The following is a 24,955-nucleotide window of genomic DNA, read 5'->3' as shown; positions in this document are numbered from 1 at the left end:
TGAAGTCTGTTTTATCTGGTATAAGTATAGCTGTTCCTGCTTTCTTTTTTGGCCCATTTGCTTGTAGGATTGTTTTCCATCCTTTGACTTTGAGCCTATTTTTATCTTTTGTAGCTAAATGTGTTTCCTGGAGACAGCAAAAGGTTGGGTTTTGTTTCTTAATCCAGGCTGCAACTCTGTGTCTTTTTATTGAAGAGTTTAGTCCATTTACATTTAGAGTTAATATTGATATGTTAGCATCTGTATTTGCCATTATGTTTGTCTTTCCTTTGATTTTATTTATTCTTTTAATAACTTTTTTTTTTTTTTTTTGGTCTTCTTTCGTTGTTATTCATCCCTCTGAGGTTCTGGTTTTAGGATTCCTTGTAGTATTTTTTGGAGTGGGGGTTTATTCGTAATGAAATTCCGGAGTTTCTCTTTGTCTGGGAAGGTCCATATTCTTTCTTCATGGAGGAAAGAGAGCTTTGCGGGATAGAGTATTCTTGGTTGGCATCTGTTTTCTTGGAGTCTGTTGACTATGTCCCTCCACTCTCTCCTTGCCCGTAGTGTTTCTTCAGAGAAGTCTGATGTCAGCCTGATTGGTTTTCCTTTGAATGTTATCTGTTTCGTCCCTCTTGTCAGCTTCATTATTTTTTCCTTGTCCTGGATTCTTGGGAGCTTTACTATTATGTGTCTTGCTGTGTTTTTCCTTTCGTCGTGGAAGTTTGGTGTTCTTCTTGCTTCTTGTATATCAATTTTCTGCTCCTTCTTCGCATTTGGGAAGTTCTCTTCAATTATCTCCTGGAATATTTTCTCTGTTCCTACATCTCTCTCCTCTCCTCTGGAATTCCTATAACTCTTATATTTCCTTTCCTCATGGAGTCAGATAGTTCCCGAAGTCTTTCTTCATTCTTTTTCCTTCGTACTTCTCTTTCCTTTTCTTTTTTGGTTCTTTTTATTTCTGTGTCTTCAAGAGAACTTATTCGTTCTTCCATTTCATCTATTCTGCTTTCCTTGCTTTTCCCGGAGTTCTTTAGTTCCTCCATTAATTCTTTGATCTCCTGCATTTCTTTTACTTCCCTCTTTAGGGACTCAATTTCATTCTTCTGACCATTGTTTTCCCTCTTTAGGGACTCAATTTCCTTCTTCTGATCTATCACTTTTTTAATCATGGCAATTTTAAATTCTCTTTCTGGAAGGCTCAGAAGTTCTTCCAAGCTGCTGTCGTTGCAATCTGGGGAGTGGTTTTCTTTTTGTGGTGTGCTTCTTTCCTGAGGAGTTGTTAGGTTGCATGTGGTTCTTCTACTCCCTACTGTCTTGTTTTCTAATTTGTCGTATGCGTTGGGACACTGTGTTGCTCGGACTGACTGGCATCTTGGGTGAACTTCTCCGCTCCCCTCTGGCTCTTCCAGGAGCCATCTCTGTCTTCTGGGGGAGCTTTCTGCTGGTTTTAGGCAGTTTTTACTGAAGAAATGTCCCTGTTCTCAAATGGCGAAGCGGGATGCAGTCCCTGCGCCTCCGGTTTCAGGCACACTCTTCTGCGCACCCGGTCTGCCCCGGACGTTGTTGCCTGCTCCCTCTGTGGGCTCAGACTGCTGGTCGGAAGGGGCCTGGCGTGGAATAACTTCCCGGCTGGCCACTGGGTCCTCCAGAAGCCTTCTGCCCTTTTCAAGCAGTCTTAAGAAATTTCCTGTTCTATGGGGTGTTAGTGACTTTTTTTTCCTGGTCGCTAGGTGGTGCCAGAGATCTCTCCTATTGTCCTTGGGGGGCTGTTTTTCGCCTCCCCCCACCCCGTGGGACAGGGAACAGAGCAGGAATGGTAGGGTACACCTCAACAGCTTTGGGGTGCTGTGTCTGCCTTGTGCCCCACCGTCGTGGTGAATCCACGCCCCGAATTTTCGTGCCCCGGGTCTCAGTTCAAAGCCCTCAGTTACAGGACGCGGGCTGTAGCCAAGTTCAGTGGCGCGGGAATGGCGCCTTTTGCACCGCTCCCGTGCCTGGGCGCCTGGTTCCTGCTTACTCAGGGAGGGACCTTCACCTCAGTGAGGACCTCTGTGCGTCTCCCTGCAAGCCTAGGTCGTCTCCCCGCAAGCCTAGGTCGCAGGCGCGGGGACCTGGGCAGCCACAATCCCGGTCTGCACTTGCTTTTCAAGCGCGCAAGCTTACTGGCAGCCCGGGCTGTGTGCGTGTCTCCCGGGGTCTTTGTTCTTCTCTAATGGTGCCCGGAGCCGTTTGCTCACTGCCACGGAGAATCCTATAGGGTTCGCCTCAGCTCCCGTTCACGGGGTGTGGTGGCTGCAATAGTTCCTTTCCACTCACAGTCCCGCTTGCTGCGTCGTTTGTTCTTGTTGGCCGTTTTGGTTTGTTGTTTTCCTCCTCTCTGCCCGTAGGAGAGTGCCGCCTCTGTGGGCGGGGGAGGGGAGCAGGGTTCTGCGCTTCCCTCCCTTCTAGTCCTCTTTTATGGCCACTTTCTTCTTCGGGTAGTTTTCTGGAGTCACCGGTTTATCTTCCGTGTCCCAGTTCTCACTGGGACCTGCCGCTTTTCCTCCCTATTAACTTTTTTTAATGGGAGATCTTACTCACAGCGTCTCCTCGCCGCCATGTTGCTCAATATAAAATATGTTAAATGGGTATGGACATTATGGAGAAAAAGATAAACCCGTGAAAAATTATGGGTGATGCTTTGTTTGGGAAGGGTTGCCTTTTTTTTTGTAGGATGTTCAGAGAAACCTACATCTTGGAATAGCCATTGAGCAGCAAATTGCTGAAAAGAAGATTCACAGGCAGAGGGAACAAAAAGTACAATGACCCTAAATCAAAAGCATACTATATATTTATAGGAATATTAAGAAAACCAGTGTGTCTCATATGCAATGGGAAAAAAGACTGGCAGATCACTTGAGAGCAGGAGTCTTAATCTATAGAACCTTTGGTTTTAGTTCTGAGTTAAAAGGGAGCAATTGAAGGTTTCTGAGCAGAGGGATTAGCATGATCTAATTTTTTACTAGCCTCTGTTGTTGGCAAGGGAAGAAGCAAGACCTATAGATCATCACTGTATTAAGTTAAGCAAGAGATGATAGTAACTTAGAAGATGTTATATAGAGGTAGTGATAAGACATCAGATTATGTGTTTCTCATATTGTGAGTAGTTCATTCTCTAATGCTACACTTGCTTTCCCACTGAATGATATGTTCAGCAGCTCAAAAGCACATCTAGTAAGAACAATCTCTACCTTAGAGGGCACTAACAAATATCTGTGAAGACCTAAGTTTGTTTTTTGGGATATCATCCCCAGCTCTGACTGATGATGTTAAGTTTCCAAATTAGTTTTAATATACTGTGGTATTTTTTACACTTAATATATACCAGCAATAAGGATATTTTATTGGCAGTTGAATAATTTGATTTGAACCAAATAAGTTAACTTACAGATTTTATGCCTGTTTAAGTACAGTCTGGCCAGGTAGTTTAATACATACATTATAATCATCACTAATTTTTTGAAAACAAATAAGTATTCATTTAGAGCTGACAGCAAAAATATCTAATAACCTACCTACCTTTTTCTTAATACAGTTAGAAAACATCTGTTTTCAGAGAATTCATACATTGTATTCACACATATATTGGTTTTAACCTATGTTTTCTCTTTGGAAATTATTTTTGTGAACAAATGTCTTCTAGTGGGCTCAGCTATTTTTGAAGAACACAATAAATAATTATCTAATTTCTATTTTTTATGTATTACATATGTAATAGTATATCGTAGTATTTTTTTAATGACTTTTTTTTTAAAAAAGATTTATTTATTTATTTATTCATATAAGCACTGGGTACAGTCAGAAGCGCAGGAGAGTGAGAGACTTCACCAGAGCCAGAGCGGGGAACAGAACAGGCAGACTGACGAAATACACTGCTGAGGGGAGCAGCGGGCACGGCAGGAAAGGTCTGTCATGCCATATGAGACCCTCACCGGCAGCCAGGGATCGAACCGGCGCTGCAGAGGCTGCCGGCAGCTTCGCAGCGCAGCGCTCAACTGCTGTGCCACCAGGGGAGGCCCATATATCGTAGTATTACACAAATCTCCAGTAATATATTTATGTGGTCCCTTTGTGCTCAGGTTACTTTGATAAATTTGATGATCACTTGGTTAAAGCCTTATAATGATTAGAAAAGAAAACTAAATCTAAGGTTACGGTTGCTTAAAGCTTGTGTTGACTCATTTGCTAAATAACACAAACCTATATCATCTGCTTGGGGAACAATGTAATAAAGATCTTCCCAGAGTAAAGAGTTTCCACTTTTTCTTTCCAAATGATTTTTACTAAGTTTCCCCCAGTAACAAAGATAAGTATCCAACTAAATGAATATGTGGTTCAATTTCTAAAAATTCCTTATCTCCACAAGAGAGGCTTTTTCTGGTAGCAAATTAAATTCCATGTTTAGTAAACCAGGTACCAGTTTGCTTTTTAAAAAAGTATTGCCCGTAGGAATTCTCAGATATCTATCACTGACAAATATTTTACAAACTGGTAACTCTTTGTGGGTTGGATATCTTTTCCATGATTAACTTGGCCACTTTATGTATTATATATTCAGAAGGTATTCTAATGTGCTGCTTGGTTTTCCCTATAATATATTTATTACTTATGCATTATGTTTAATGATAATCTTCATACTCTCAGATTACTATCATAGTGCTATAAAACCAAAGCATCCAATAAGTATGAATGTATGTCATTCTTAACCTTTAGAAGACTCAAATATCCAATTTAAATTTAATAAAAGATACTGTCACCAATACCATTAGTTTGAAAAGTAACTAAATTTCCAGATGAATTTTGTGGTGCTGAAATGTATCATAGAAAAAGAAAAATATAATTTTCAAATGCTCACCCGGTGGTGTAGAGATGAATCATAAAAGAAGTCAGATTTAATGAAAATTGCCCAAGATTAAGACTAAAAAGAAAAATTGAGTCAAGAACTAAGTTTCTACTTAGTACTCTCATTGTGACACTTGATAGACTCTTTTATTATTCAGTTTGAATAAGTCACTTAAATTGTTTGTGACTTACAGGCCTTGATTATTAAATGGGGATAATTCAGTGCTCCTATTTAATAGCTGACTAGACTTTTAAAAACCTTTTTATTGCAAAGTAGATTGTCATCTTTAAACTGCTATTGCTAAAGAGATGTATATATTTTTCAAATTAAATGTGATTTTTATGATGGAACAAATTTGAAGTATTTTACTCACTGTACTGCCCATGCAAGACTGTTTTTCTCTGTATGATAGTACAGTTCTCTATAGAATTATAAAAATATTAGGGCAGAATTATGGTCATTCTCCTCTCCCAAGGCCTCACCTTCTTATACGTCCCTCTCTCTAATAAACCAAATGAAGAGGAGGCCAGGGGTTGGTACTTGATGACTCCAACATGACCCATTCCTATACTAGCATAATGAAAAACTCAACCTAAAGAAATGAAACATCACTTTATTCATTCAGGAAGTAACTGTGTCTTGGAAATATTTAGGGCTTTCTAATGAATACAGCTTGTATAGCTTTGTGTGCAGGAGCGATGCTAACATTACAGAAACAGAACAGAAGTGTGAAGATTTCTGCCTTTTGCAAGGTGGTTAAAATGGGGCAGTTACGCAGAACAAGGCTATTCATCCCAAAGAAGGAATAGTAGTGAGCTTAGAGCCATTTTAAATGTGATTAAGACATAGTCACATGTTTCATGTTTAAGAATGGTTCTTATGTTGTTAGTTTCCTGTGTACCTTCTCCTTGAGGCATGGGCCAGATGGATTATGTCCCATTTTACAATGCCTGATGGAGAATTATTGTATGCTCTCTATTACTGAAAATGTCTGTGACTCAGTACTTTAGGGTTTAGGTATAGATAATGTGATAAAATAAAGGCATATGGTAGATGAAAGCATTTGACTCTCTTTGAGGTCTGATTTTCAGATTTTTTCATTGGTAACCTTCCCATTATTTGAAATCCTGAGCCTAATCTACTTTTGAAAATGTATCTATGGTAGACTTCAAAAAGGTAAAATGAGAGTGATTTAGAATTTTCCCTTTTCATTTACTTGAACAAATATTAACGTTTATTTCTTTATTTTTTGCCTTCTATTCATAAAACAGTTTTCCTACAGTGGCTAGAAAGAAGTATAGAGATTGTTCCCATTTTTTAAAAAGTTTATCGTTGATTGAAGGAGGAAAGACTTTAGAATTTTGATAAAAAAGGGCCTCCCCTGGTGGCACAGCAGTTGAGCGCTGGGCTGCGAAGCTGCCGGCAGCCTCTGCAGCGCCGGTTCAATCCCTGGCTGCCGGTGAGGGTCTCATATGGCAGGACAGACCACTCCTGCCGCGCCCGCTGCTCCCCTCAGCAGTGTGTATTTTGGCAGTCTGCCTGTTCTGTTCCCCGTTCTGTCTGTGGTGAATTCTCTCACCCTCCCGCACTTCTGACTGTACCCAGTGCTTGCTTGTATAAATAAAAAAATAAATAAATAAATAAATAAATAAATAAATAAATAAATAAATAAATAAATGAATGAATAAATGAATAAATAAATAAATGGGAAAAAAAGTGCCAAACCAATATTTAAAAAAAAAAAGAATTTTGATAAATAAGTTATAGGGGTATTTAGAGTGAAGCAAAAGAAAGCTTCTAGGGCCTCCCCGGTGGAGCAGCGGTTGAGCGCCGGGTTGCGAAGCTGTCCGCAGCCTCTGCAGCACTGGTTTGATTCCCAGCTGCTCCCCTCAGCAGTGTACCTCGGTCCTTCTGCCTGCTCTGCTCCCCGCTCTGGCTCTGGTGAATTCTCTCACCCTCCCGCGCTTCTGACTGTACCCAGTGCTTGTATAAATAAATAAATAAATCTTTAAAAAACAAAAAAAGAAAAAGCTTCTAGCTGTGATGATCAGGCAATACTAGAGAAAAACGTAGAGCTTTTTTGAGCTTTCCAGATAGGAAAACTATGGCTAGCAGTGGGGAAAGGGTCAGTTCATTGGCTGAAGCTCATAGAGGCAAGTTCTAACTTGGCATGTTCAAGGAAGAGTGAGGATAGACTATAGCATGGTGTTAAAGAGCTCATCTCTGGACCCAGACTGCCTCAATTCAGTATTGTTCTTTAATTGCTTGTGACATTGGACAGGTTTCTTAACCTCTCTTAGCTTCAGAGAGAGTAAAACAGTGGTACTAATTATACATAAATCATAGGGCTGTTATGTAGAATTTGCAAAAAGCACCTTCAAATACCGATAGCACAAGTTAAGTACTAAGGGAGTATAATCTGGCATGATGATGAGGTTAAGTATGAGGGCAAGCATAAAAGACAAGGTTGTAAAGAAGATTGCAGTGAGCTTATGGAGGGACTGGGTTACATATCGTTTGCAGCAGGGAGTTCAGGAAGCTCTAAGAACTAGAAAATATCATCAGAGTATTTACAAAAATAATCTAGCAGAATAGGTTAAAGAAGAGACAAGCAGCATGGAGACTGATAATAGTCCAGAAGATGAAGCCTTTCAAGACCATGACTCAAGTGAGAAAGGATGGTTTTGGATTAGAAAAAGTTATAGACCTTGGAAACATTTACCATGAAATAATTGTTAGTCTGGGGACTGTCCTACAAGGACATAGAGGGTGTGAGCCAAGCCTGAGTCGTGGGAGAATTCAAACATACAGTATTCTTAGGAAGAGCTGGTAGTAATGGGTGCAAGAAATTGAAATCTCATTTGAATGTCTGGGTATTTGGAAACCCCGGGGTTCTGGATCTGTAATTGCACATCATAGTAAACAGGATGTGTTCTGATGAGAGAGATTTAGCCTTCCAATTATCCTAATTAATTTTATCCAATTCTAATGACACCTTTAATATGGATCCTGTCAACGGTATTTGGCACTGAAAATGCATATCTAGTGCTCTAAGAGAAATGAGACCTGCATATAGAACCAAAGACACAGAGGAGAGAGTTTACTGTGAGAGTAAATAAGGTAATAAAGAAGAGAATACACAAAGTGAATATATTATAGTAACTTTTTTCCCTATCTCTAAGAGAAAATATGATACCATCAGAATGAAAACATGTTCCTATAGTGCAGTGGACTCAGTGAAACATGGGCAGTGGCAGAACTTCGTAGCTCTGCTAGGATAATGTAAAGTCCCATTTCACTGCTCAAGTGCCAAGCAGAGTTTATAAGAGATATGCTGAGTATTTAGAAACCCTGGGGTTCTGGATCTCTAATTGCACATCATAGTAAACAGGATATGTTCTGATGAGAGAGATTTAGCCTTCCAATTATCCTAATTAATTTTATCCAATTCTAATGACACCTTTAATATGGATCCTGTCAACACACACAGAGTTAATTTTTATTATTTGTATACTTTTCTTGAACAATGTTCCTTTTTAATCTGTGTCTTTTCTATTCCATTACATTCTAATTGCCTGTAGCTAAGGAACAGGCCTTCTGTTGGTTTCACTCCCTTGCAGTTTTCACATTTACTCATGGATTGATTTCAATGATTTATGCAGTCAGTGAGTCCAGCCACTGTATAATTCTTACCCACAGTGAGCTTATTATCTAATTGGGGAGGAAAAGACAGATACATGTAGTAGAAGCAACAATAAAGTCACTTATAGAAAATGATGAGATGATGGAAGAGGAACATTTAATCATGGATATGTAAAGGGACAGTAAGGAGAGGTAGTTCAGGGAGGACTTGGGGACATTTGCTTACAAGTATATTAGGGAAGATAGGAAAATAACAGTGAATACAGTATGAGCATAAATACATAAGAAGTGGTTTGGCAGATTGGTATTGCTATAGCACAAAATGTGAAAGGCAGAGTGGTGAAAGATAAGCCCATAGGGAAAGACTGCTGGAGGGACTTTCATGCAGTGCTTAGAAGGCCAAAGTCCATTCAGTTGTCATAGATTAGAGAGAGCCTTAAAATAGTTTTCTCAGTTGTGGTGGGGTTAAATTTCACATTTGATGGCTGTAGGGAGGATGAATTTAAGGGCAAAACATTTTGACACTATTCCATATGGGAGAAGTTGAGAACCTAAACCAAGACATCACTGTAGAAATGGTGATGGAGTGGCAAAATTAAGAACACTTTGTGATATAAAATCAGCCCTATATGTAATCAAGGCTGAGGAGAGAAAGATCCTGGTATAATTCTTATATGACTGGGTGGCTGATAGAAGTCTATTTAGAAAATACAGGAAGAGAGAATAAAGTAAGTTTATTTTTGATTTTCTTATCATTAACATGTTGAGTTTTTTTTTTAATGTGCCTATGTTATATATGAAATTAATAAATAATGGTTACCAGAGATATTTAAATGACTAGAAACATTGTGTCATCAGTATTCACCTTCGCCTTGTTTCCTCTTTGGAAGCAGCAGTGTCTTGACTGAAATTTTTTACAATATCCTGAGACATCATCTGTCATGACTCTTGCACTGTGTTGTAATCCTTGATTTTTTGTTGTGTGTATCCCTGTAATCACAGTTCAGTGTTTGATAACACAGTCACTCCATTAAATGTGAGGTAGTAAGTGGGTGAATAGATTATTTTAAAATGTAATATTATTTGATTAGGAAAAGTTTTTGTGGCTTTTTCTCATTCTGATTCTTCTGTTCCAATCTCCTAGCGCCTTCTACTGGAAGAATCTCAAACAGTGCAACTTCTTCTGGAGCATTGGCTCCGGCCCACTCAGCAGTGGGGCAGCCCCAACCCACTGACCAGGACACGTTAGTGCAAAGAGCTGAACACATTCCAGCAGGGAAACGCACCCCTATGTGCGCCCACTGCAACCAGGTCATCAGGTGGGTCATTTGCTTTTGAAATTTTCTTAAAAGTACTTAATGCCAATGTTGATTTTTTTTTTTTTTTTTTTTTTGGTATTCTGAGAGATCTGAAATTTTATTAGTGAAAATAAATCTCACTTTATTTCTGTGAAATAGTTACTGTTGAAATAGGTAAATATAAATATGCATTTGCTAGAATATATTTTAATAAAAAATAAGTCTGGCCTCTGAAAATACCAGTGCTGTCAGTTACAAAATCTGATTAAAGCTAAGGAAAAATAAAGATCATTTTTTATTCCTTGATTTTTTTTTTCCAAGAAAAATAAAAGTTTAAGTCTTGAAAGAACCTTAAGGATCATTTATGCCAACTTAATTATTATATAAACTGCAAAACTGAGGATTTTCATTTAGATGAAAATAGCTAGTGACATAAAATAAAAATCTGACCACAGAGAAAAGGTTAGATTTTTGAACATGTAAGCACTTAAAAAAATAACTTTGATCTGTTCATAAATGCTTTAAATTTTAGTTTAGGTCATAAACTGCTTCTTTAAAATTCTTTTTATCCAAGTCTTTTTTCATTGTCTCTTAAATTCGAGAAGGGAAAAAGATCCGTAGAACCTAAGTGAGCACATGGCTGGCACTTAGTAACTATATGAACATTTCTTAGTAAGTGGCTTTTTTATTTATTTAAAATCTTACGAGGTTTCTATATGAATTGTGACTGCAGAGATCCCACCAGCAAAACCTTGGTGATTGTGAATTATCTTATTGGCAGTAACAAATGATCATTTGAAATGACTGCTCAATCCTCTGCTTCACTTTTATTTTTGTTGTTTTGAGATAGTTGAAACAGTGCCTTCTCAAACGTTGAATAAGGTTAAGAGTTGCATTTGCATTTCCCCCTCCCCTGTTACATAAGTTATATCAGTATTACTTAGGATAATGTTTCTAGTTAATACTTAAAATGGAGCCCAAGGAGTCACAGTAGTTCCTTGTAAAGAACAAGATATAATCTTAACCCATTTCTCCTTAACCCACTACTAAACAATAAACATGTCAACACAACGCAAAGTATGTGATTTCAAATAAAATAGCTTTTGTATTTTAAAGGTATTCTGTGTTCATTGTGACATTTCAAAAATATAGAAAAACAGAAAGCAGAAATAAGAGTTTTTATGTAATTTCACTTCCCAGGTAACTGCTATTGGTATTTTGGTTTACACTTTTAAAACACACACTCATCAGAACAGATGTTGACTTACAGAAGTGGAATCATAATACAGTGTTTATAAACTATTACTTTTCACTTAAATTGTATTTGGAGTAAAGAGTACCTGTGTAATAAGAATTAGCTAATAGTTGCGGCTGTGGGGAAAACTACTCATTACTCGGAATAATGTCATTTTGGTTAGTCATTTTCCTGAAAGTACTACTATTGGGCTACTGCCTAACAGGACCATTTAAACTGTTACAAATTCTAGTGTAGTACTGCTTTGTCCTAATAAAGAAAACATTTTTAATTACTAACTACATTTAGTTGTTATATTTTTAAGTTTACTGTTAATAAAATAAAAATAGCTCTGAGTTGTAACATTGCTTCTTACAATATTTTGGTTACTTAGATTTGTGTTCAGGGTATTATATTCTGAATTAAAAACACACCCGTTTTGGAGTCACAAAGGAGTTACAATTGTTATTGGTGTGCTGTTACCAAGTAGTTACTGATGAATTAACAAAACATCAAACCACATCACGTGCTGGTTTATGTTGTCTGATTATCGAATTCTGTGTCATCCTAAAAAAAATCACCTCTGCCAGCATTTCTGACAAATTTGAGCATAGAGAAAAATATGAAGGTCAAAATAGAAATTACATTTTCTACCCCTGTCTGTCTTGGTTCACATGTAATGATAGACCAGGAGGTAATTTTAATGCAATTGTCCTGCCACATAAAATAAATATATTTTAATTACATGAGTGGTCACCACTTATTGCTCCCTCATCTGTTAAATTTTATACTGCTTTGGATTATCCCAGCTCTTGTAATCAGTTAAACATTAAAGCTTCATTTACTAGGAAGTTAATAGGAACAGGGATTAGTCACGTCAAGATCGTATAACAGTAATTAACATAGCACATTCATTCGGTGCTCAAATGTTAAAGCAGCTTAAATAGATTGTGGTCAGTTCAGAGAGCTAGTCAAAGCATAATTCTAGTTCCTGGCCTCAGTGTCAGTATCACTTACCAAAGCAAGGAGGCATTAGATCAAGTGACATTCTCTTGGACACCTGTTTTAAACAAGCTGCAGTTGCAGTCTTGATAGTTTCAATACAGAATATTGTGACCTGGCAAATGCTGAGAAGTTTAAGATTTGTTTTATAATTTCAATTGTTAGTTTTCCAAAGTCTGTCATTTATTTTGTCTTGTTTTGATTCACTTATATTTTCTAAATCAAATTTTCCCAAACATTTTGGTAAAGGCAAACTAAGGCAAATTTTGAGTTTTATTTTATTGGTTTTGTAAACATAATCATTATTTGGAAAACCTCAGAAACCTGAGTCATTAAATATTAGTACTGAACTGGTTTTCTCTATATGGCACATACTTAGTGTAAAACTTCATGAATTACTTTATGTGGATATGATGTTTAAGTTTTTTGATTTATGTGAATCTTGAAAAGATTCTAAATGTTTTTCCCCAGTTGTAATATTTAACCATTACTTTAGTTAGTTGCCTTTTATCCATATATCTTTTCAGGATAGGAATTATATTAAGAATTGCATTTTAGGGAATTCTACTGAAGTTTTAAGTTTGCTGTGAACATTTCCAATTCATTTGAAAGAAGTCTCTCTATTTGACTCTTTATATTTGTGAGTAGATTAACTCTTGGAGTGCTGGCATAATAGGAAACAGAAAATTAGGTTAATGTAGCCAAAGCCAGTTTAGTTTCCTTGTAATTCAAGTACCATAAAATCCCTTACTTCTTTCACAAAGATGTTAAATGTGAATTTTCCATTCAACTCCAAGTAATACAAGTGATCAGTAGATTTTAATGCTGTTACATGTAGCAATCAAGTAATAATTTCTCAAAATTTGTTGACCACTTCAGAAAATTGAGGCAATGAAAATATGCATATTTGCCTGAACTCATGGAGATAGTGAATGGTAGTCCCTGAATTTGAGCCAAGATCTGTTGACTTTAAATTGTGTTCATATATTACTACTACTTAGGACAATGTTTTTAATATTAAGAAGAAAAAAAATAAATATAGAACTCTAAATGAAGTATGGCTATAATTTTGTGTAAAGCAAATACAAATCCCAAAATATAGAAATATATAGTGCATAGCTCTTATGAACATAAATACATACAGTAACATTAAATTGAATTAAATTGGGGGAGGCAGAGAAACAGTTTGAGCAGACCTGCCATAACATGATGTGTGGCAGTGTCCTTTTCTTAATAGTGTTTCAATATATAAGTAAGAAAGGGAGGAAATAGTTGATAGGATGCATAATTAAAAATTCCTACCTCCCTGCCAGAATGATTTTGTGCCACATGCATTCTTAGAGGGCTGCATATAAATGCTTGGATTTCACTTTTCCAGTTTCTCATCTAATGTAGAAATAAAGGTTTTCTATAAGAAATACTCATTGCATATTTTCTTTCCTTACCCCCAGACACCAGAGATACAGATATCAAGACATACTCTTTTTCTTAAGGGGGTTACTATTATAGACTGACTTGTGGTCCATCAAAATTCATATGTTGAAGTCCTAACTGTCCATTACCCTGGGAACTAACCCTACTGACACCTTGATCTTAGACTCCTAAACTCCAAAATTGTGAAAAAATTAATTCCTGTTGTTTAAGCTGCCTCATCTGTGATACTTTGTTAGGCAACTCTAGCAAACTAATGCAGTTAGACTTTCATAAAAAATACAAACAAATGGGCCTCCCTGGTGGCACAAGGGGTTAAGACACAGCACTATGAAGCTCCTCACAGCCACTGCAGTATAAGTTCAATCCCCAGCCAGGAAGGTGACCCACATGTATAGCAGACCTCTTCTGACTCGCCCACTGCTCCCCTCAGCAGTGTATTTCACTCAATCCTCCTGTTCTGTTCCCCACTCTGCTTCTGGTGAATCCTCTCACCCCCCCCCCCACCCTTCTGGCCTGTACCCCAGTTCTTGTATGCATAAATAAATAAATCTTTAAAAAAATACAAACAAATGATTAGCCATATCAGTGTGTTAAGTCTATAGTAAAAATACATCAGAATCCTATTGAAGCAAAGGGGAGAGCTAGGGATTATCTTACTTCAGCAAACCAATTTCTTTTATTAGAAAAGAATGGCAAGCAAAACAATTTAGAAGTGTACTTATAAAATCAACACTTTCATGCAACATATATCCATTGAAAACTTAGCAAGTCTTAGCTAATGCTAAGGTGGTAATCATATTACAGTATATAAAGGTATCAAATCAACACATTGTACACCTTAAGCTGACAAACTCTTATGTCCATCATATTGCAATAAGAATATTTTTTTAAATAGGAAACTTCATGCAAGTTGCCATACTGGCACCATAGTATATAAAGATAAAGAGGCATTTCCTTTTTCCATGTATTTTACCATCTGATAAATGTCAAAGCTCTGACACAATAACCATAAATTAATAACCTAAGTATTTTGAGAGGCACATAGTACCACTACAATAATATAAGAAATATATAGGAACTATATCCTTTAAAAAGTCCTAACTCGAGGAGAGGGCAGATCAACATGGCTGCGAGAAAACAATGCGAGTAAGATCTCCCATTAAAAAAAAGTTAATAGGGAGGAAAAGCGGCAGGTCCCAGTGAGAACTGGGACACGGAAGATAAACGGGCGACTCCAGCAAACTACCCAAGAAGAAAGTTGCCATAAAAGAGGACTAGAAGGGAGGAAAGCTCAGAACCCTGCTACCCTCCCCCACCCACAAAGTCGGCACTCTCCGACCAGCAGAAAGGAGGAAAAAACAAAAAAAAACTGAAACAACCAACAAGAACAAACTACACATCAAGCAGGACCATTAGTGGAAAGGAACTATTTCAGCCAACACACCCCGTGAACTGCAGCTGTGAAGAACCCTGCAGGATTCACCTTGGAGGTGAGCTAACGGCTCCAGGCACCATTAGAGAAAAACAAAGACTCCTGGAGACCTACACACAGCCCCAGGCCAGCCGGTAAACTTGTGCGGAAAAGCAGCACGCTTCAAAAGGATACGCTGATCGCGGATGCCCAGGTCCCTGCGCCTGCAACCTAGGCTTGCGGGGAGACACACGGGGCCCTCACTGAGGTGAATGTCCCTCACTGAGTAATCAGAAACCAGGCGCCCGGACACGGGAGCTGGGTGCAAAAGGCGCCATTTCTGTGGACACTGAACTGGGCTACAGCCCGCATCCTGGACCTGAGGGCTTTGGAACTGAGACCCAGGGCACAAAATTCGGGGTGTGGGATTCCCCACGATGGTGGGGCACAAGGCAGACACAGCACTCCAAAGCTGTTGAGGCTTTCCCCACCACTCCCATTCTTCCCCTGTCCCATGGGGTGAAAAAAAACAGCTCCCCAAGGACACTAGGAGAGATCTCTGGTGCCACCTAGCGACCGGAAAGAAATCACCAACACCCCATAGAATAGGGACCTTTCTTCAGTAAAGACTGCTTGAAACCTGCAGAAGGCACCCAAAGGAGCCAGGGGTGAGCTGGGAAGTTCGCCCAGGCCAGGCCCCTTCTGGCCAGCAGTCGAAGCCCAGAGGGAGAGCAGGCACCCACGGCCTGGGCAGACCAGGTGTGCAGAAGAGTGTGCTGTCTCCAAAGTGCCATTTTAGAACAGGGACCTTTCTTCAATAAAGACTGCTTGAATCTGGCAGAAGGCTCCCCCTGGAGCCAGAGGGAGAAGGCTCCCTGCAAAGTCAGAAGTGAGCTGAAGGCCCCCACAAGCCCGGTCCCACCTGGCAGGAAGTCGGAGCCCAGAGGAGGATCTAGAGATTTGGAACCCAGAGTGCAATACAGCTGCCCCACCTCCAGGGAAGTCTGTGGGACTTCAAGACGCACATTTGTAACTAACACAGAAGGAGGAGAGATTCTGTGACAGTGACTATTAACATACTCAAAGTACCACTACCTCACTAGACTTCTGGCATAACAGTTTTTGAATCTTTTGGATTGCCAGTTTCTGAAACTCCCAGAAGAACACACCAAAAAGATGCCAGCCAGTACCAGCGGCACAGTGTCCCAACGCATAAGGCAAATTAGAAGACAGGCAGCAGGGAAAAGAAAAACTATAAGCAAAGTAGTAACACCTCAGAAAAAAGACACACCACAAAAAAAAAAAAAAAAAACAGCCCCCAGCTTGCAACTATGGTGACTTGGAAGAACTTGTGAGCTTTCCAGAAAAAGAATTCAAAATTGCCGTGATGAAAAAACTGATGGAAGTCATTAAGGAAAAAAATGCTCAAAAGAATGAAACTGAGTCCCTAAAGAGGGAAGTAAAAGAAATGCAGGAGATCAGAGAATTAATGGAGGCACTAAAGAACTCTGGGAAAAGCAATGAAGCAGAATAGATGAAATGGAAGAACGAATAAGTACTCTTGAAGACACAGAAATAAAAAGAACCAAAACAGAAAAGGAAAGAGAAGTACAAAGGAAAAAGACCAAAGAAAGACATCGGGAACTATGAGACTCCATGAGGAAAGGAAATATAAGAGTTATAGGAAGGAGGAGGAGATGAGAGAGATGTAGGAACAGAGAAAATATTCAAGGAAATAATTGAAGATAACTTCCCAAACGTGAAGAAGGAGCTGAAAATTGATACACAAGAACCAAGAACACCAAACTTCCACGATGAAAGGAAAAATACAGCAAGACGCGTAATAGTAAAGCTCCTAAGAATCCAAGACAAGGAAAAAATAATTAAGCTGACAAGAGGGAAGAAACAGATAACATTCAAAGGAAAACCAATCAGGCTGACATCAGACTTCTCCGAAGAAACACTACGGGCAAGGAGAGAGAGGAGGGACATAGTCAACAGACTCCAAGAAAACAGATGCCAACCAAGACTACTCTATCCCGCAAAGCTCTCCTTCTTCTATGAAAGAAAGAATAAGGACCTTACCAGACAAACAGAAACTCCGGAATTTCATTACGACTAAACCCTCATTCCAAAAAAATACTACAAGTAGTCCTAAAGCCAGAACCTCAGAGGGATGAATAACAACGAAAGAAGGCCAAAAAAAAAAAGTTATTAAAAGAATAAATAAATAAAATCAAAGGAAAGACAAACACAATGGCAAATACAGATGCTAACATATCAATATTAACCCTAAATGTAAATGGACAAAACTCTTCAATAAAAAGACACAGAGTTGCAGGCTGGATTAAGAAACAAAACCCAACCTTTTGCTGTCTCCAGGAAACACATTTAGCTACAAAAGATAAAAATAGACTCAAAATTAAAGGATGGAAAACAACCCTACAAGCAAATGGACCAAAAAAGAAAGCAGGAACAGCTATACTTACATCAGATAAAACAGATTTCAAACTCAAAAAGGTAAAAAGAGACCCCAACGGTCACTACATTATGATCAAGGGGACAATACTTCAAGAACAAATAACACTCATTAACATACATTCACCAGACAAAGGAGCATCAAAATATATCAGACAACTATTATCATCTTTGAAAACACACATCAGAGAAAACATATGTAGTGGGCGACTTCAGCACACCACTATCAACAATGGATAGATCAACGAGACAAAAAATAAGTAAAGACACTAAAGCTCTAAATAAGGATCTAGAGTGCTTGGGATTAACAGACATCTATAGAACACTAAACCCAAAAAAATCTGAGTGCACATTTTTCTCAAGCGCACACGGATCATTCTCCAGGATTGATCACATCAACAGCTACACCAAGATTGAAATCATACCAACCATCTTTTCTGACCATGAAGGCATCAAACTAGAAATAAACCATAAAAAGAAGGCAAGGAAATCTCCTACCTCATGGAGATTGAAAACCACACTACTGGAAGACCACTGGACTAATGAGGAGATCAAAGAAGAAATTAAAAAATTCTTTGAATTGAATGACAAGGAGGACACCAATTTCCTAAATGTATGGGATGTAGCAAAAGCAGTAATAAGAGGAAAATATAAAGCAATAGAGGTTCACATCAAGAAACAAGAAAGAACTCAAATAAACATCCTAATCTCGAAGCTCAAAGATCTAGAAAAAGAACAACAAAAACAACCCAAAACCAGTAGAAGAAAAGAAATAATAAAAACCAAAGCAGAAATAAATGAAATTGAAACTAAAAAAACAATCCAAAAGATCAATGAAACCAAGAGCTGGTTCTTCGAAAAAATAAATAAAATAAACAAAACCCCTAGCCAGGCTCACAAAGGAAAAAAGGGAGAAAGCACAAATAAACAGGATCATAAATGAAAGAGGAGAAATCACAGTGGACACAGCAGCAATCAAAAGAATAATCAGAAACTACCATGAATTATATGGAAACAAGTTCAATAATCTAGAGGAGATGGACAAATTCCTACAACTCTACAATCACCCAAAGCTAGAGAAAGAAGAAATAGAACACCTAAACAGACCAATTACAAGCAGCGAAATTGAAATGGTAATCAAAAACCTCCCCAAAAACAAAAGTCCAGGACCTGATAGATTTACAAATGAATTCTACCAAACATTCAGAAACGAATTAGTGCCTATCCTTGACAAACTCTTCTAAAAAATTGAGAAGGAAGAGATAATACCAAACACTTTCTATGAAGCCAACATTACACTAATACCAAAACCGAACAAGGACAACACAAAAAAAGAAAACTACAGGCCGCTCTCGCTAATGAACATTGATGCAAAAATCCTCAATAAAATTTTAGCTATCAGAATCCAACAATGTATCCATAAGATAATTCACCACCACCAAGTAGGATTCATTCCAGGGACACAAGGATGGTTCAACATCCGAAAATCAATCAACGTTATCCAACACATCAACAAAAAGAAACATAAAAACCATATGATAATATCAATAGATGCCAAGAAAGCTTTCAACAAAGTGCAACACCCATTCATGATAAAGCCCTTGAAATTCTTGGGATACAAGGAACATACCTCAACATCATAAAGGCCATATATGACAAGCCAACAGCCAGTATCATTCTCAATGGCAAAAAGCTGAAAGCATTTCCATTAAGATCTGGAACAAGACAAGGATGTCCACTCTCACCACTGCTTTTCAATATAATACTGGAAGTCCTAGCCAGAGCAATAAGACAGAGAAAGACATCCAAGGAATCCAAATAGGAAAAGAAGAAGTCAAACTATCACTATTTGCAGATGATATGATAATATACATAGAGAACCCCAAAAACCCCACAGAAAAACTAATTCAGCTAATTAATCAGTTCAGTAAAGTGGCAGGATACAAAATCAGCACGCAAAAGTCAGTAGCCTTCCTATACACAAATAAATCTGAAGAAATAAAAAAAAAATCCCTTTTGTTGTCGAAACAAAAAAAAAATCAAATACTTGGGAATAAATCTAACAAAAGAGGTAAAGGACCTATACAAAGAAAACTATAAAACACTGTTAAATAGAAGAAGACACAAAGAAATGGAAAGACATCCCCTGCTCATGGATTGGAAGAATTAATATCATCAAAATGGCCATCCTACCAAAAGCAATATACAGATTTGATGCTATTGCAATAAAAATTTCAATGTCATTCTTCAAAGAAATACATCAATTATTGATGAAATTCATATGGAATCACAAAAAATCCCGAATAGCCAAAGCTCTACTGAAAAAAAAAAGAGAAGGGAATGCAGGCATCACACTCCCAGACTTCAAACTTTGCTACAAAGCCATAATCATCAAAACTGCATGGTATTGGAACAAGAACAGACACGCAGACCAATGGAATCGAATAGAAAATCCAGAAATAGACCCACAGATTTATGGTCAACTAATCTTTGACAAAGGAGCAAAGAATATGCATTGGAGAAAAGAAAGTTTGTTCAGTAAATGGTGCTGGGAAAACTGGGTCACTACCTGCAAAAGAATGAAGCTTTACTACTACCTAACACCATGCACAAAAACCAACTCAAAATGGATTAAAGAACTAGACATAAGACCTGAAACCAGAAAGTACATAGAAGGAAATATAGGCAAAACACTACGTGATAGCATATCAAAGACATCTTTACAGACACATCACCCCAAGCAGTGACAATGAGGACAAAGATAACAGCTGGGACTAAATCTACTTAAAGAGCTTCTGCACAGCAAAAGAGACAATAACAAAAACAAAGAGAAACCCCACCGATTGTGAGAACATTTTTGCACAGCACACTAATGATAAAGGACTGATCAGAAAAATCTACAAAGAGCTGATGAGACTCAACAAAAACAAAGAAAATAATCCAGTCAAAAAATGGGCAGAAAAGCTAAAAAGAAACTTCTCTCAAGAGGAAATGCAAATGGCCAACAGGCATATGAAAATATGTTCAACATCACTTGTAATCAGGGAAATGCAAATCAAAACTACAATGAGATACCATCTTACACCATTGAGAATGGCACGTATTAAAAAAACTAGCAACAACAAATGTTGGCGAGGGTGTGGAGAAAAAGGAACTCTTCTGCACTGTTGGTGGGAGTGCAAACTGGTCCAACCACTATGGAGAGCTGTGTGGAGATTTCTGGACCTACTAAACATAGAGCTTCCATATGATCCAGCAATTCCACTCCTAGGCATTTACCCAAAGGACACAGAAACATCAATTCCAAAGAGCACCTGCACCCCTATGTTTATAGCAGCACTGTTTACAATAGCTAAGCTTTGGAAACAACCCAAATGCTCAAAAATAGATGACTGGATCAAGAAGATGTGGTACATATACACCATGGAATATTACTCAGCAATTTGCAGCAACATGGGTGGAGCTGGAAGGGATCATGGTCAGTGAAGTAAGCCAGAAAGAAAAAGAAAAATACCGGATGGTCTCACTCATAGCAGGAATCTAGAAAACTTAAATAAGGGACTAGGAAAAAGAATAACTATAAGAAAGAAAATATCAAAAACAACAAACAACTATGAACCAGAGACACTCTATGGGGGGTGAGGGGCGGGGAAAGGAGGGCTTGGGGTCAAAATAAGGGGGTTGTAATTATATGGGAAATAAAAAAAATAAAATTTAAATTTAAAAAAAGTCCTAACTCAGGGTAGTTAGGAAAACTCATGATACAGCTTTTGAGTCCCATATTGACACATTATAAAGTTGAAAAATTAATCCTGCCTCAGCAAAATATATTAATAATGAAATCCATCCTTGTTATTTCATTATCTGTTTGTCTATCTTATCCTTCTACTAGCCAGGTCTCTCAATTCCTTGATATCTTGTACTTTAATGACCTTCTAACCACTTCAGCCACCAGTTTTCTGTCATATCCTAGCTGTTGTCTGTACCATTAAGTACACTTTCTCTCATAATATCATTTCTAAGCATCCCACTATGCTTCAAGAATACCATCTGTATTTCTGCTCTCTATATATCTCAACTCCAGCAGTCCTTTTTGACTACCTCCCTGCAGCCTCAAATTTCACTGCCTAGTCTGAATTGCATAATCAGTCATGTCACTTTACATTAATGACTAATCTCAGGTGTGTTCTTAATAGCAATAAAAATCTGCCACATTTATCCAGTATATTTACTTTCTCACTCTCCCAGAAAGCAATTTTGTGTCTTCTTTCTCCTTAAAACTTTAGTACATCCATTCTTGTTCTTACTCTCTGCTAATTAGCTTGAATCCTCTTTCACTCTCCTGTAGGAAAGAACAAAAAAGACTTGTGGTAGAGAGAGTACAAATAACAAAATGGCGTTTACAAATCCTACCTATTTACATTATATGTAACTAGATTAAGGACTTCTAATTAAAAGACAGAATGGCAAAAGTAGATAAAATTATGATCTGACTATATACTGCATAAAACAGACACGCTTTATTTTTTTTAAATTTTGTTTGTTTTTTGTAAGATTTATTTATTTATGCATACAAGAGCTGGGGTACAGGCTAGAGTTGTGGGGGGTGAGAGAATTCACCAGAGACAGAGTGGGGAACAGAAGAGGCAGATCTACTGAATTACACTGCTACAGGGAGCAGAGGGTGAGACAGGAAAAGTCTGCTGCGCCATGTGGATTGCTGCCTGGCTGGCTGGGGATCAAACTGGTGCTGCAAAGGCTACAAATTGCTTCATAGTGTGGTGCTTAACCCCTTGCGCCACCAGGGAAGCCCAACAGACACACTTTAGATTAAAAGATACAAATAGATTGAAAGTAAAAGTATAGAAAAAGAGAGCATGTAACAGTAACCAAAAGAGAGCTGGAGTGATATACTACTGTCAGATAAAATAGACTTTAAGATAGAAAGAAATTACTAATAGAGATTAAGAAGGACATTTTATGATAAAAAAAATTCAGTCTATCAAGGAGAGATGATAATTTAAAAATATATGAAGTGAAAACCGGCAAAGTGGAAGGGAATAATACAAGTGATTCAGTAATCACTTTGTAAATTTCTATACCTCACTTTCAATATAAGGACTGGAAAGAAAATAATTAAGAATTAGAAGCCTGGAACAGCACAATATATGCTCAATAGATTTACAAGACATTTTATAGGACATTTATCTAACAACAGTAGAATACATATATTCTCAAGCACACATGAAACATTCTCCAGAATAGACTATATGTTAAGCCACACAACTTTTTTCAGTAAATTTATTTTTTTTTAAGATTTATTTATTTGGGCCTCCCCAGTGGCGCAGCGGTTGAGCGCTGGGTTGCAAAGCTGCCCGCAGCCTCTGCAGCGCCGGTTCGATTCCCAGCTGCTCCCTGGCCACCGGAGGAGGGTCCCACATGGCGCGCAGACCTCTCCTGCCGCCCGCTGCTCCCCTCAGCAGTGTACTTCGGTCCTTCTGCCTGCTCTGCTCCCCGCTCTGGCTCTGGTGAATTCTCTCACCCTCCTGCGCTTCTACTGTACCCAGTGCTTGTATAAATAACAATAAATCTTTGAAAAAAAAAGATTTATTTATGCATACAAGAACTGAGGTACAGACCAGAGATGGGGGAGTGGGGTAAGAGGATTCACCAGAGTGGGGAACAGAACGGGCAGACTGACTGAAATACACTGCTGAGGGGAGCAGTGAGTGAAACAGGAAAGGTCTGCTGCATCATGTGGGTAGCTCCCTGGCTGGGGATCGAACTCTTGCTGCAGTGGCTGCAGATAGTTTCATAGGTTGCATCTTAACCCCTTGCACCACCAGGGAGACCCTTTCAGTAAATTTAAAGGAATTGAATCATACATAGTATGATAGTATGTTTTCTTATGAGAATAGAATAAAATTATAAATTAATAGAAGAAAATTTGGGAAATTTATAAGTACGTGGAAATTAATATACTCCTAATTAACTAATGGATCAGATTACATCTCAAGGAAAATTAGAAAATATGTTGAAATGAATGAAAATGAAAATATAACATACCAGAACTTATTAAATGCTGCAAAAGCAGTGTTTAGAGGGAAATTTATAACTGCACATGTCTATTTAAAAAGGCGGGGTGGCAGGAAGGTACAGGTTCTCTATGTATCCAGGCTGACAGGTAAAGGAGAGTCCCGGAGCCCTCAGTGACTTTTTTAGGCTTTTAATGATCTTTTTATAGCATTTGTAGTGAGGCAACCAGGTGCAAGGCAGGAAGGGTGGCTAGGAGGCAGGATGCTGGCAGGCCTCCCAGCTTCCCAAAAATTTACTCTCTACAGGCTCTCTGGCATTCTCTATGGTCTCTCCACTGCTCTCCACTCTCTGTGATGCTGCCCTCATATGCTCAGTCTCTTAGCTCAGGTGTGCCCACTTACGCATGTCCATGCCATACTGCAGGTGTCCACCATTAGGCATGAGTCCCCTGATCCCACATTCCCATGCTCATTTACCCTATAGGGGATAATTTGCAAATCGATAACATAACTTTCCACCTTGTGACACTAGAAAAAAGCAAACTAAACCTAAGAAAGTAGAAGGAAATAAAGATTACAGTGGGAATTAATGAAATAGAGATTGTTTTTAAATAGAAAAATCAGTGAAGCCAAAAGTAGTTTCTTTGAAAAGGTCTATAAAATTGACAAACCTTTAGCTGAACTACCAAAAGTAAAAAGGGAGATTCAAATGTCTTAAAAAACAACACAAATATATTCTCTGACAGTTGCCGTGAGTTTAGGTTAGCCAACTCATGCTCAGAATCTCACCAGGCTGAGATCAAGGTGTCATCTAAGCTGCAGTTCTCATCTGCTCATGTAGATTGCTGGTCAAACTCAGTTCCTTTAGCTATAGGACTCTAGCCCCCAGATCCCATAGAATCTCCACCTTACACAGTTCACAGTCTGGCTGCTCTCTTCCTCAAGGCCAGCAGAAGAACATTTACTGTTGCTTTTCATCTGTTAAGGGCTTGCCTAATTAGATCACTCCCATCTCTCCAGACTAATCTTGACTGATCTCTCTTGACTGTCAGCTGATTAGGGAACACAATTACATCTGCAGAACCCTTTTTGCCACTTAAAGTAATCTAGCCACAGGATTGATAGCACATCATATTCACCTGTCGCACCCATAATGACAGGGAGGGAATTATCCATGTGATCTTTGGCACATTATTTTGTCTCTAATATCTTAATATATCCAGTATCTGAACACTTTCACTGTTTCTATTACTACTACTATTGCCTTGATCCAAGCCACTGTCATTTCTCCCTGGGATAAAACAAGTGATTTTTGCTCTTGCTCCATGTCTGGTCATTATCAACATAGTAGCTAGAGTAACCCTAAATATAAAACAGACCATGTCACTCCTGCTTGAAATACGATAATGGTCCCACGTTGGGTGGGAGCCAGAATCCTTACAGTGGCCTAAAGGCCCTACACAGTCATCCCCACATCATTATCTCAATTTCCTTATTGCTTCCTAATTTCTTCCTGGCTTCCTCTACTCCAGACACGTTGGCCTTCCTGATGTTTCT

The 24,955-nt window shown here is 38.3% G+C and overlaps 1 protein-coding gene across 2 annotated transcripts in view; it reads left to right on the top strand.

The window, feature by feature from the left end:
* The window catches only part of PDLIM5 (PDZ and LIM domain 5), a gene marked incomplete at both ends in the record, with an annotated part of 228,711 nt that overhangs the window by 190,682 nt on the left and 13,074 nt on the right, over positions 1 to 24,955 (top strand). For both annotated transcript variants that reach the window (XM_084233451.1, XM_084233450.1), the window contains one exon: positions 9,651 to 9,825. In XM_084233451.1, the coding sequence (XP_084089577.1) occupies positions 9,651 to 9,825 (175 nt within the window). The remainder of the gene's footprint in view (positions 1 to 9,650; positions 9,826 to 24,955) is intronic.

Source organism: Talpa europaea (assembly GCF_964194135.1).
Source record: "Talpa europaea genome assembly, chromosome: 5".
Classification (NCBI taxonomy): domain Eukaryota; kingdom Metazoa; phylum Chordata; class Mammalia; order Eulipotyphla; family Talpidae; genus Talpa; species Talpa europaea.
This window is presented reverse-complemented; position numbering and strand designations above follow the sequence as displayed.